This window comes from Sinohyriopsis cumingii, chromosome 5, assembly GCF_028554795.1.
Source record: "Sinohyriopsis cumingii isolate HCF-2022 chromosome 5, ASM2855479v2, whole genome shotgun sequence".
Lineage (NCBI taxonomy): Eukaryota > Metazoa > Mollusca > Bivalvia > Unionida > Unionidae > Sinohyriopsis > Sinohyriopsis cumingii.
In genome coordinates, this window is record NC_142965.1 from 3,502,303 (window position 1) to 3,516,456 (window position 14,154).

A 14,154-nucleotide genomic window follows, 5' to 3' on the forward strand; every position below is an offset into this window, starting at 1 on the left:
GCGAGTTAGTGCGAGCCCTGCAACGGGTGTTGAAACAAAGCGGTCGTCACCCTCTTCGATGGCAAACGGACAAAGGCACCGAATTTCTGAACCAAGCTTTCCAAAAAGAATTAAAGAAACGTGACATTCATTTTCTTACCACCGAGAATCCCGAAACCAAAGCCAGCATCGTGGAACGTTTTCAACGTACTTTGAAAGAACGCATGTGGAAATATTTTACGCATCACCACACTCTGAAGTACATCGACATCTTACCGCACCTGGTGCAAGCGTACAACCAATCTTACCATCGAAGCATCGGACGTGCCCCGCAAGAGGTGACTCCCGACAACGAAGTGCTGGTGTTCGAGCGCCTGTTCGGTACGTCCCCGACGAGGGCTGTCCCCAAGAAAAGTGGAGAGTTGACCGTAGGAGATTGGGTGCGCATTGGCAAAACCAAACGCACTTTCGACAAAGGTTACTTACCTAACTGGACGACCGAATTGTTTCGCGTCACTGGACGAGTGCATGGCCGTCATCCTACCGTCTATAAATTGGAAGACATGAACGGAGAAGTACTCAAAGGAACGTTTTATTTGCCCGAGTTACAACGTGTGACCAAAAAAGAAGACGACGTGTACGACATCGAAAGCATTCTCGAACGCAGAACCCGTAAAGTAGGTAAAAGACGTGTCAAAGAAGTCAAAGTACGTTGGAAAGGATATCCACCCAGTTTCGATTCTTGGATCGACGCTTCGCAAGTCATCGACTATAAAAAGAAGAAGTGACCATCATGCCCTTTCACACAGCAGCAGACGCAGCTACGTCGACCACTCCTTCTTCCCCTAGTTCTTCTGTGCAAGATTTACAAAAACAACCCTTGTGGGTGTGGTGCGGAGAACGTGTGCCTAAAACGCAAATCGTCTTTTTCTGCCAAATCTTCGTGGTGTATTGTGTCATCGGGGCAGCCATCGCCAATTTGAGTTTGCAACAAGGAGACAAACAATTGTGGACCATTTTATTGAGCAGTTGCATCGGTTACCTGCTTCCCAATCCCTCCCTGAAATTCTCCTCGAACGGGAACGTTGTGTCCAGTGCCAGTGCCAGTCACCACTCCAACAACCACAACCAGAACCCCATTTTGGGCGGAGACACACCTCTGACATCCACTAATATTCCCTCGGACAGCCACAGAACTCTGGAATTATGAGTCACCAAAACCAATTTTACTTGACCTTACCCAGTGACAGTTCCATGGAGGTGTTTCCCCACAACACGTTGTGCTGTTACACGGCCAAATTACCTCAGGCCATCCCCTTAGATCACGAAGCCCATTGGGAAGTGGCTTTAGTGGAAATCATTCACCCAACCCAAGTCCTCAATGTCCTTCCCAATCAAAATTTTTTTCATGTGGAAGTTCATGACGAGCCATTGCAACAGGAGTTGAATAAGAAAGTCATATATGACAATAAAACCTATAATGAGAAAACTCAAAAGTGGACCTACCACTTTTTCATTTCCCCAGGCTATTATTTTAGTGGTCAACATTTGGTCAGCACCATAGCCTCCAGGTTTAATGCCGTGTTTCTGAAAGCTTTGGAGCATGTTAACAAAAGTGTCACCATGGAGTACCACAAAGTAGCTCGTCGCTTCTCGATGAAATTTGAGCGGAGTAAAATCATGTCCATTTTATTTTGTCCTGAATTGTTTGACATGTTGGGCGGCGACATGAACCTGAGAATGAGCATACTCAAGAACAACGAATTACCCATCGTTTACGACAACGAGTCTTTTAGCAAGTTATTTCGTACCCCAGTAGAACTGAACCAAGGACTGAATTTGATGTTCGTGTACTCCGATGTGGTGGAGTATAACGTGGTGGGACACACCTCCGTACCGTTACTGCGTGTCATTCCTTTCAAAGTGGATTCTGCCGCGAACGCTGACGAGGAAGGTGGAAACACTTACCACGTCCACCGCGAATTTGTCCATCCTCACTATTTGCCAGTCAGCAAGTCGTATTTGGACACGGTCAACATTACTATAAAAGGAGATCTGGGACAAAATATTCCATTTACCAAAGGAAAAGTCACGGTGAAACTCCATTTTCGAAAACGGTTCTCTCACGATTCGTAAGTAAGTCATGTATCCAGTGTACCAAGGGGTTGCACGACAGCGAGGACACGGTTTAGGAGACATGTTAAAATCGGCCTTTCGTTCGGTGGCCCCAGTGTTGAAACCGATGGTGACACGCGGATTGCACGCCTTGAAAGATGCGGCACTGACGCAAGGCAAAGAATTTCTCCAAAATGTCATCATCGACAAACAAAACCCTAAAGAAGCCTTCATGAGGGCAGGCAAAAATGTCCTGCTGCAAACGGGTAAAGACATTTTAGGCCGACGAGACACACCTATAAATGCCCTGCACGCTACCGAGTCAGGCATTCAGCAAGGACAAGGCAGAAAGAGACGACGAAGAAAACACCCTTTCACCAGACTTCAAGCTAGAAAAGCCAAGAAAAGAAGAACCGTTCGAGACTTAGACGTTTTCGATTATTGAGACACAGAAAAAAATGATGCACCGAGAGTCATGTGCTTGTTCCAAGACGGAACTGGATATGTTTGCCATGCCCCCCACCATGATGACGATGCAAGAATCCCAGTGGGTGGAATTTCATCCCGTCTCCTCTTTGACGGATTCCGCTCCCATCGAGTTCGAAATCAAAGGACAACCCGAAGATTATATCGATCTGAATAGCAGTTACCTGTATTTGAAAGTCAAAGTGATCAAAACTGACAACACCAATCCTGGAGCCAATGATAGGGTAGCGCCCGTCAACAATTTCATGCATTCCTTGTTCAGCGAAGTGGACTTGTACTTGAATAACAAACTGGTCAGCAGCAGCATGGATACTTACCCATATCGTGCCTACTTGGAAAATCTCTTGACGTACGGAAAAGAAGCCAAGAATACTCATCTGGATGCTTGCGTGGTATGGAAACCTGACACGGCAGGTGCAGGCACGTTTAGCGACACAGCCCTGACAGAAGATGACAATCCTCACAATGTGGGGTTTAACACACGTAGAACTAAAATTCTGCAAGGACGTAGTTTAGAACTGATGGATCGTTTGCATTTGGACATGTGGTTACAAGAAAAGTATTTACTGAACGGAGTTGATATTCGCCTGAGACTGAATCGTAGCACTGCCGCTTTCCATTTGATGGCCCATGCCAACGAATACAAAACTGTTATCCAAGAAGCCAGACTTTACGTACGCCGTGTGGAAGTGTTACCTAAAGTGGGAAACGACATCAGTCAGACGTTGAGCAGAACGACCGCCAAGTATCCCATACGACGTGTGGAAGTGAAAACGTTCACCATTCCTGTTGGACAGCGATCCATGATCGAAGATCATCTGTTCCAAGGACAGTTACCCAAGCGTTTGATCGTTGGTATCGTCAGGAATTCAGCTTTCAATGGACTTCACAACGAAAATCCTTTTGAGTTTCGACACTCTAGCGTGTCCAAAATCGAAGTCAGTCGAGACGGCAAGACCTTGTGTACACGACCCTTTGAGCCTAACTTTGCCCAGAACAATTACTTGAGATCGTACTTGTCCCTGTACGAAGCCACCGGACAGTTAGGAACCAATACCAGTCACGGTATTACGTACGAGGATTATGCAGGAGGCTACGCTTTGTGGGCTTTCGATTTCACTCCAGACCAAGGCAGCGACGAGGGACATTTCCACCCTATAAAATCTGGCCAGATTCGTGTGGAAATTCAGTTTGCAAATCGAGACCCTGCTGATCCAACGTTGAACGTCATCCTGTATGCAGAATTCGATAATACCATAGAAATCAACAGTTTGAGAGAAGTCATTCTAGATTACTAGAAGCCATGGAAGACTGTTATCCCTCTTTACCTAGTGAAGAAACTTTGGACATGGAATGTGAGGAGACCGTGGAAGGAGAATCCCAAGACAAAGACGAAGAAATTGTCATGATGAAGTCGAGATGGCCAGAACAAGAAGCCCATTTAGTCTCCTGTTTTGCCAAACACTTGGTCGACAAAATGACGGAATTGATCAAGAAAAATTGTTATGGATGTCAAAACGATCATCCCAGTCAAATTCAACACGATAAATGCCTAATGTTAAGTCAAGAAGAAAAATTGGACGAGTATCTGGACGAAGCTTGGAGTCTCATCTCAAACAAAGACGTGTTGCACCAGTGGTATAAAGACTTGCGTGAACATTCTTGTCCACCATTAACCACTCAAGAGATCCATCGTATCGAAGCTCTCCTGAATCAGAGTGAGGAAACAGAACGAATAACCGTTTATTCGTCAGACATTTTCAAGCAAAAAGTCAGGATCGAATTGACGACTTATTATTACCTGTGAAGAAGAAGAAAAAAACACAAAACAATGGATACCTGGGAACTTTATTACCTTTTGAACCACAGTTCGTATACGGCTTCTTGGAATCCCGTCGTCTGTGCTAAAGATGAACTCCCTCATCGCAAACCTAAAGACCATCAAGCTTACGTGATCAACACGGACGAAAGTCATCTCCCAGGAACCCACTGGGTAGCCGTCTACTTTCCTCAAGAAGGATGTGTGGAATATTTCGATTCGTACGGATTGCCCCCCTTGGAAGACGATATCATCGACTTTATGAGAAGAAATGCTCAAACCACCCGATTCAATAACGTGAAATTACAAGGCACAGATTCCTTGGTGTGTGGACAGTACTGTGTGTATTTTCTGCATCATCGCAGCCTGGGCTATTCCTTAGAACATTTAGTGACTCATTTCGATCCTCGTTCTTCTGCTAGAAATGATGTGAAAGTAGATAGATGGTTTTGTGACCATTATGCTTATCTTTTGTCTCAAGCTAGGAAACGTAGTGTCCATCAATGGCCTAATGATTTCCAACAGTGGAAATCACAATTTCATTCACAACGTTGTCAACCTTCTTTAAAATAGATTGTGAATTGATAAAAAAATGTTTGTGATTAGAAAAAAATGTTTGATGTTATAGTGTTGGATTATTGTTAAAAATGTTAGAAATGTTGTTGTTTAGTGTTAAGTGATTTTTGAATAAAAAATGTTGTGTTTGGAAAAAATGCCTTTGTCTTTTGTTTAGCTATAAGAATGTTGGATTGATGCTCTTTCATTTCTTACTATCCCTCTCATGACACTCACTGAACGTTGCGACTCGAAAACCGTGTGGGGGATGTTTTCCTTCACGTCCGCGCTTTGACTTTAAGAACCGGGGGTTGTTTCAAGTCTAACCATCCATTGTCGACTCATCCTCCTAAGAAGATGTATTCCAAACTAGCTAAGCTCAACGAAGCCTACGTGAATTTGCATAGGGTCAGACACAGTCTGATACCGAAGCCAGAAGAAATAGAGAATGTGAGAATGTTAAAAATCACTGAAGACCTGATAGAAGAGCTCTTCAGAGAAGAAATGAACAGGGAGAAAGAAGAATGGACAGAGAAGTACAGACTTCAGAGACAGCAGCAACAGCAGCAACAGCAGCAACAACCTGAAGCTGACAGAGGCTTTGTCGATCGTCGTATCGACACCAAAGAGTTCTTCTTCTCTTTCCGAAGAAGCAGACCTATCGCCAGAAAGTCTATCCTCAGAGGACATCGCATTCTTAGAAACTAAAAAAGAATGCCATAGCAAACAAAAAAAACAGCCCTTTTCAGGGCTACCCAATACTCTAGAAAAGAAATAACGATCGATTTGCCAATGTGTGAAGATAGAGTAGTGTGAAAATAAACACTAACTCTTTTTCAAAAAATGTGAGGGTATGTGTTTGTGTATAGGATTGTGTGTTTGTGTGTTTGTAAGTGATAAAGTAGGTTGGTGTGGATAGTAGATTAAAATGATATTTGTTTTTTGGCTGTTAGAGGTGTATATTTGGAGTTAGATTGGATTGTTTTGAGTATGTGGATAGTCTATTGAAGTGATTTATAAAACATTTTAAAATAGTGATGGGTAGCATAAAAAAGTGAGTGAGTGTTTCTTTTAGGTCCGCGCGTTGTTGTTTTATTTTTTTGTTCATGATCTAGGTAAGATGAATTTTATGTTATTAGGGGGATGTTTTCCATCACGTCCGCGCTTTCACTATAAATTGAAACTCGCTGGGCAGTCTAGCTACCCTTGTTGATTGATCAACACAGCCAGAAGAATGAATAGCAGAATAGTGAAACTGTTAGAACTCCAGATGCACCTGGAATATGCCAGGCGCATAGTAAACGAACTATCAGCGGAGGCTATAGTAGAAGAAGCAAGAGTAAAGAAGGAAGAGGAGGAGAGAAGAGAGAGGGAAGAAGAGGAAAAGAAAAGGGAAGAGAGGATGTCGTTCAATATTCCCGAAACAGAGGATTGGGGTGTTGAAGCGAATCATCCTCCCTCTGCGCTCCCCAGAAGAAAGGTGAAAGAAGACTGGGGAAGAAGATGCGTGTGCGGCGCCAGGCCAGGAAGGTGCAACCATTAGATAGGTGCATCAGGAGTTCAAAAAAACAGCCCTTTTCAGGGCTACCCAATACTCTAGAAAAGAAATAACTATTAATTTGCCAATGTGTGTAGGTAGAGTAGTGTGAATATAAACACTAACTCTTTTTCAAAAAATGTGAGGGTATGTGTTTGCGTGTTTGTGTGTTTGTGTTTGTAAGAGCTCAGGTATGTTAGTGTGAATAGTAGATTATGGGTTTCTTAGCGTATGTGAAGAGTATAGTTAGGGTTTTATTATATGAAATGAGAAAGTAGGGGGATGTTTTCATTCACGTAAGCGCGTTGTTGGGTCATGATCTAGGTAAGATTAATTTTATGTCTTGGGGGATGTTTTCCATCACGTCCGCGCTTTTCGTATAAGAACTCACAATATTCGTCGTTCAAACCATTATAGGAATAAACAAAGAAGATGGAGGTGACAAAATTATTTAACGATTTGAGACATAGCTATTTTTGGATCATGGATGGAACTTATGTAGTAGAAAGATTGAATAAGGAAGGAAGATTTGAAGGTAGCCTGAACAATGTGAAGAATCTTGGAGTAGCAAAAGATCAAATAGGGGGAATGATTGAGGAAGAAGTAGAAAGAATCAGAGGATTCATTGATCCACCTTACGTGAGAGTAGGTACTTTAAAGGAAGCCTTGGATCATATCACAGAAGTCAGGAGCTTCCTAGAAAATATCTTTTATTGGACTGACTGGTGGTACGTAAAGTGGGGTTGTAACCAGTTGATAAAAGCAGAAGAACTAATTAGAGAGGTAATGAAAGTAGAAGTGATGAAGATAAAAGAAAAATGGAGCAAAGAGAGAAAGGAAGAAGAGATTAAGAAGAAGAAATTAGAGTTTGAAAGATTGAATAACAACTGGATGAAGATCCAACAGAAATTTAGAGAGATGGGCCATCCTGACTGGATAACAGAGGAGGAAAAGAAGAAGAAGAAGAAAGGAATAATGGAAAAAGTGAGGACTTGGTGGAAGAAGTGGAGGAGTTAGAAGAAGAAGAAGAAAAACCCAAAGGCCCTTTTCAGGGCCAGCCATATTTCTCGAAAAGAGATAGTCTTTGAATTGCCTACACTTTTTTTTAAAAAAAATTTTTAAAAAAAAATCCCATGTTAAATTCCCCTTGTCCGTAGAGTGACCCACGATTTATAGCCATGTTAAATTCCCCTTGTCCGTAAAGTGACCCACGATTTTTTGCCATGTTAATTCCCCTTGTCCGTAATCTAACCCACGATTTTTCGCCATGTTAAATTTCCATTGTCCGTAATCTGACCCAAGGGTGTTTTTAATGCTAATTCCCATTGTCCGTAAACTACCCCTATTCACTACTAGCAAATGATCCTCAAAACATAAACAAAGGACACAATTAAGGGCTAGATGTGCCAAAGGAAATCATGTTATGAACTCACAATTCCGGTTCCAATACTGGCGCTGGATGAACTGTTGCGTTTGTCGAGGTCCAGAACGCCGTATGGAAAGCTTCTGATGTATTCATGCTGTAGAAATCAGGTATTGAAGCGTTCATACCCGGGCAGGAAGTTAAAGGCGCTGGAGGCAGCCGGGTATTCTTTACAGATCCTTTAGTCATTATCTGCCCCATGGCGATCCAGATAGTGAACACCACCCCTGCTAGTGCACCAGTTATCCCTCCCTAAAAGATAACTCAAATTGATTATCACAAAGTGACGCAATCCAACATTGTAGTCGAGAAATATTTTTTTTAAGGATTGTCAGCATTGAGGGAAGCTGCCCTCATATTCTGGAGAGGAGGAGCAAAATGCATTTCGAACGTAGTATAGTGGCAACACGTTCACTTGCACTCCGGCAGTCAAAGGTTCGATACCCGGCTCCAACATGTGCAGAGGTTACACATTGATCATTGTTACTGGTTTAAAGACCACCTACCATTAACATCCTAACTGTTCAGATTTCTAAACAGGCGCAGAAAAAGATACGTGCTTCTTTTTTATTGCTGTTAAATGGACTTTTGAATACATTAAGCACATTTTTGGGGAATGAATCGAAACTGCTGGCGGTTCACACTATCATGCATTCCCATCTTGTCATGTCAGAGCAGACTGTTGCACCGACGTTTCTGCAATATTATAGGATTAAGTGATCATGGTATTTATCAATGTGTAAATGTTACGGAATCACTCACATAGTAAATAGAATTCGAAAGTTATTTACTTGTCATTGATATGCTGTAAGGCGTTGGTGTAGATAGTGCTTCACATAACATGACCTGGAAACTGGGAACCAAACGTAGTCCTCAGAATTTACCGATATATATATATATATATATATATATATATATATATATATATATATATATATATATATATATATATATATATATATATATATATATATATATATATATATAATTCGTTTATATCCAATCGCATTGCCGAAAATTCGGTCGATTCATAATAATCAGACTTATAGGATAATAAATTTAGGAAGAAGATTTGGCAGTAAGTGGGCTTTGGAAACGTATCCTTGATCTCTTACGGTAAGATCAGCATAACCACTTTTGCACCCACCCACGTTTTTGATTCGGGGAGGGGAAATTTTCCTTAATACTTGTTTCGTTTTAAGGTGTGAGCGAGTTATTTCTAACAGCTACCCGTATATGCATCACATGAATTATAAACAGTTAAAATGTAATTGTATTATATTATATTGTCAATGTCACAATCTAATTGTATTATTGTATAATGTCAAAGTTACAATGTAATTGTATTATATTATATTGTCAATGTTACAATGTAACTGTGTTATATTATTATGTCAATGTCACAATGTAATTCTATTATATTATTAAGTCAATGTCACAATGTAATTGTATTATATTATATTGTCAATGTCACAATGTAATTCTATTATATTATTATGTCTATGTCACAGTGATATTGTATTATATTATATTGTCAATGTCACAATGTAATTCTATTATAGTATTATGTCAATGTTACAATGTAATTGTATTATATTATATTGTCAATGTCACAATGTAATTCTATTATATTATTATGTCAATGTCACAATGTAATTGTATTATATTATACGGTCAATGTTACAATGTAATTGTATTACATTATAATGTCAACGTTATAATGTAATTGTATTGAATCTAATATGTTTTACTCCAGTTGTAGGTTCAATGAAATTAAAAATGGTCCCTTTATTGTGTTTTTAATCGCCATATTTGATGATTTTTGCTGAATTATAAATTTGGTTGAAGTTTATTAAATATTTAAAGCACTTACATCACCATCAGTTAGTATGTGTTCTTTATTTACCTTAGCGTTAGCGAAAGGGAAAAATGCTCCCAACAGGAAGATGCCCGTCAATGGTCCCCCGAATGCTGAAAGCACGCTTGAAGTTATCTGCAATCGACAGTTTTTAAATGACATTGTTACCTTTGTACTGTACCGTACATGAAATCAACAGCTACATGAAACATTTAGCAAAAAAGCATATTCCTGGTCATGCTTTTCATGTAAGTTTAAAACCTGCACCAAAATATCATATTTTTCAACATAAATACAATCAAAAACCACCCGGAAATGCATCATCATCATCATCATCATCATCATCTTTATTTCCTTCCATGGAAGATTACATGATATAAGAATAAATCATCTGAATACAATCAATAAATATAAAAAAAAAAAAAAAAAAATGTTCTATATTGGAATACAAATTCTTACACAATATCAATCAACAAAGTGTTCGTCAACTCATAAGTTGCAAGTTTCAGTACCTTATTTACAGAAGATAGCTGCACACTGCATGACAAAGTATGCTGCATACAGGACGAATAGCTTGGAGTTTTCTTTGTCGATTACTCCTGATGGTAACCTTTTACCTAAAAGTTATTGTAGTTGCAGCTCATCTTCTGCATTAAATAACGTAATGTGCAGGCTCAGGGGAAATTTATCAGTAAGGAAATCCCAGAAAGAATTTCGAAAGTTCGACATATAAGGACAACTAACACAACAATGAAGTATCAAGTCTGTATAAACATTCCCACATCTAATACACATATCAAGCTGTGTTTGTGGAACAGCAGCCCATAGTTTAGCTACATATGTAAATACCTTAGTGTGTTGTCTAGTTTTAGCCGACTGCCACACTGAGGCAGGTCGTAAGTATTCGTGTATCGAAGAGAATCTATCAAAATCTGCTTGATTAGACATACGAACTCTCCAGAGGCTATTTTCAAGACCAACAATTTTTGACCTTACAATTTCTTTCCAATTATGTTTATCTGGAATTTCAGAATGATGTAAATAATCAGTTAGATACCCGAGCAAGTCAAACTTCTTTGAGGTATAATATAAATTTGAAATTAACAAAATCGACTAAAGCAATCAGATATGTAAGACAGTGATTTGTTTTTACTTCAAACAAATAATCTGGCGATTGCAAATTTCAAGATTTATCCTCTTGCCGACTTCCTGCCAACGTCTTGCATACTCTCGACCGAATGATTGTTTAACATTCTTCCAAGCTATTTAAATTCCAAAGGCTGCAATTTCTAAATGAGGAAACTCGAAAAATACAATACACAAAAAATCATTAATGCGATGACAACGAATTTCCGAGATAGAATAATTCCGTTAAAAATAAATAATTAGAGAAAAAACGTGCAGGTAATTGGTGAAGATATGTTTTAAACATTTGCTCAAGATAAGGAGCGGAAGGCTCCATGGTGCACAACTACATCCGGTTAGCTACATCAAAATATTGTTTTATGGGAGGCCAAATTTAGTGACTATTTTGGGAAATTCTAGCATCACTCTAGGTACATGTTTAAAAATTAATGTTTCTTTTAGTAACCATGGTACGATGGAAAATTTATCGTAGAAGACGTCAGACATCATTCGGACGGGGATGAAATCTCTTTAGATCTTATTTCTAGTGGAGTTTGTCTCTCCTTTTTAAATAACTGTCAGTCATGAAAGAAATCTGGAAGGAATGTGAAGTCTGTAGATCTCATGTCTTGTGGATTTACCTCCCCTTCCAAAAGATGACAAACGTCTTGACTATGAATTCAATTTGAATATACTCGAGATCGTAACAGGGAACCTTTCATTTAGACTAGGTGGAAGCCATATTTTTTTCTTAAAACTTTGCCAAATATAAAACCATACATATGCAACAACCTAAGTTTAGAGAGCAATTACAAATGAGAAATGGCTTACGTCTATCTTTCAAGAATTGTAAGTTTTTTCGAAATTATTTTACCGCATACAAAAATATCTGTGGCAATGTCGTAAAAGACAATGAAACGCGAATTAGCTTATCGAAATAAAAACGTTGCAGTACCTGTCCGTATCAGTAATTAATCTTTTAGGGATTTATTGTAGAAGCGAAATATAATGAAGAAATTTTTATGTGATAATTCCTATTTTTATTATGTATATTAGTAACATCAACTATCATTGACGTTTGTTACATCGGATATATAGTAAACTTTTGTAACATCGGAAATTGTATCTATATGTGACATAGGATATATCGTTTATCTCTGTAGGATATGGCACATAATGTAAAATATCGCACATATTATTTACCTTTGTAACATTGGATATATTGTTTATCTGTTTAACATCGGACACATCATTTACCTTGGCAAAATCATGCATATCATTTACATATATAACATCGGACACATCATTTGCCTTTGTAATGTAGGATATATCATTTACATGTGTAACATCGGAAACATCATTGGCCTTTGTAATGTATGGCATATCATTTACACGTGTAACATCTGACACATATTTTACCTTTGTAATGTAGTATATATCATTTACACTTGTAACATCGGACACATCTTTTGCCTTTGTAATGTATGACATCATTTACACGTGTAACATCGGACACATCATTTGCCTTTGTAATGTAAGACATATCATTTACATATATAACATTGGACACATTATTTGCCTTTGTAATGTATGACATATCATTTACATGTGTAACGTCGAACACATCATTTGCCTTTGTAATGTAAGACATATCATTTACACATGTAACATCGGACACATCTTTTGCCTTGTAATGTATGACATCATTTACACGTGTAACATCGGACACATCATTTGCATTTGTAATGTAAGACATATCATTTACATGTGTTTGACTTTGTAATGTATGACATCATTTACACGTGTAACATCAGACACATCATTTGCCTTTGTAATGTAGGACATATCATTTACATATAACATCGGACGCATCATTTGCCTTTGTAATGTAGGACATATCATTTACATATATAACATCGGACACATTATTTGCCTTTGTAATGCAGGACATATCATTTACACGTGTAACATGAGACAACTCTTTTGCCTTTGTTATGTATGACATATCATTTACATATATAACATCGGACACATTATTTGCTTTTGTAATGCAGGACATATCATTTACACGTGTAACATGAGACAAATCTTTTGCCTTTGTAAGGTGGGACATATCACTTACACGTGTAATATCGGACACATCTTTTGCATCTGAATATCAAGAGGACAAAACTATGAATATTTGATTTGATATGCCAATGAAGATAATACCTGGATAAGAGTTCCACCAATCATAGCGATGAGAAAAGCAATCAGAACGGAGATTCCACCGAATAAAAAGACTGCAAGGAAACAAATAAATGACATAACATATGTTCCAGTTGTGAATTCCAGGCATTTCATTTAAACTTATAATGTCATATGCAAATTTAAGTAACACATGACTAATTGTTCTTTGTATTATTTCAGATAGAGTTACCTTTTCTTGAAGACTGCATTAAATGTGAGACTCGTGTACGTGAACATTCTAAATTATACCTCACATTGGTGGCATCCTTTTCACCCTGTAAAGAAATCTCGTACGCATTACTCATTTTAATATTAATGTACAATTTGTCATACATTTTGTAACATATGCATTACTCAACATGGAAAAGTGACCATATATAACATAACATAATTACCAGATTATAGTGTTAATTTGTTGCAATTATAAAGAGCATCAATTTGAGGTGATGAAATTAGAAGTCCAGGATGATGTATAAAATCTATAGAGATTCATCACCTAACAAAGATGAGGAAACACACTATCCCTTATTGTGAATTTAATTCTTGAGTCGGACATTTGCAAGGTTAAGAGTCACTCATCTCGAGCAAATAGCTTTTGTTTGCATTTTCCAGTCTCTTCTTCCTCAAAGTACTCACCCGTTCCACTATCTAATACTTCTATAGTAGCTATTCTAATATGTAATGTCTTCTTTATATATATATATATATATATATATATATATATATATATATATATATATATATATATATATATATATATATATATATATATATATATGTGTGTGTGTGTGTGTGTGTGTGTGTGTGTTTGGATTTTTAGCATAGAGTCAACATTTCTTTAGTCATATCGCTACGATGTTTACAGTGTAATAGTTTACAGTGATGTCTACCACTGGGGCATCATGTCCCAGACATCTAGCGTGATGTCCCACCGAGTCACATTATAGTGACACCAGGCCGACCAGTCCTAACATTAACCTCATAAAACTGAAAGCCAAGCGAGGCAGCTGCTAGTACCATTTTTAGAA

General features: G+C 38.3%; 1 protein-coding gene across 1 annotated transcript in view; it reads right to left on the reverse strand.

Moving 5' to 3' along the window:
* Positions 1–14,154, reverse strand: part of LOC149798542 (sodium-dependent multivitamin transporter-like) — a 60,023-nt gene that overhangs the window by 18,391 nt on the left and 27,478 nt on the right. The window contains exons 11-13 of the mRNA XM_089957177.1: positions 13,109–13,179; positions 9,821–9,907; positions 7,925–8,166 (exon numbers count right to left, since the gene is read on the reverse strand). Coding sequence (XP_089813303.1) covers positions 7,925–8,166; positions 9,821–9,907; positions 13,109–13,179 — 400 coding nt within the window. The remainder of the gene's footprint in view (positions 1–7,924; positions 8,167–9,820; positions 9,908–13,108; positions 13,180–14,154) is intronic.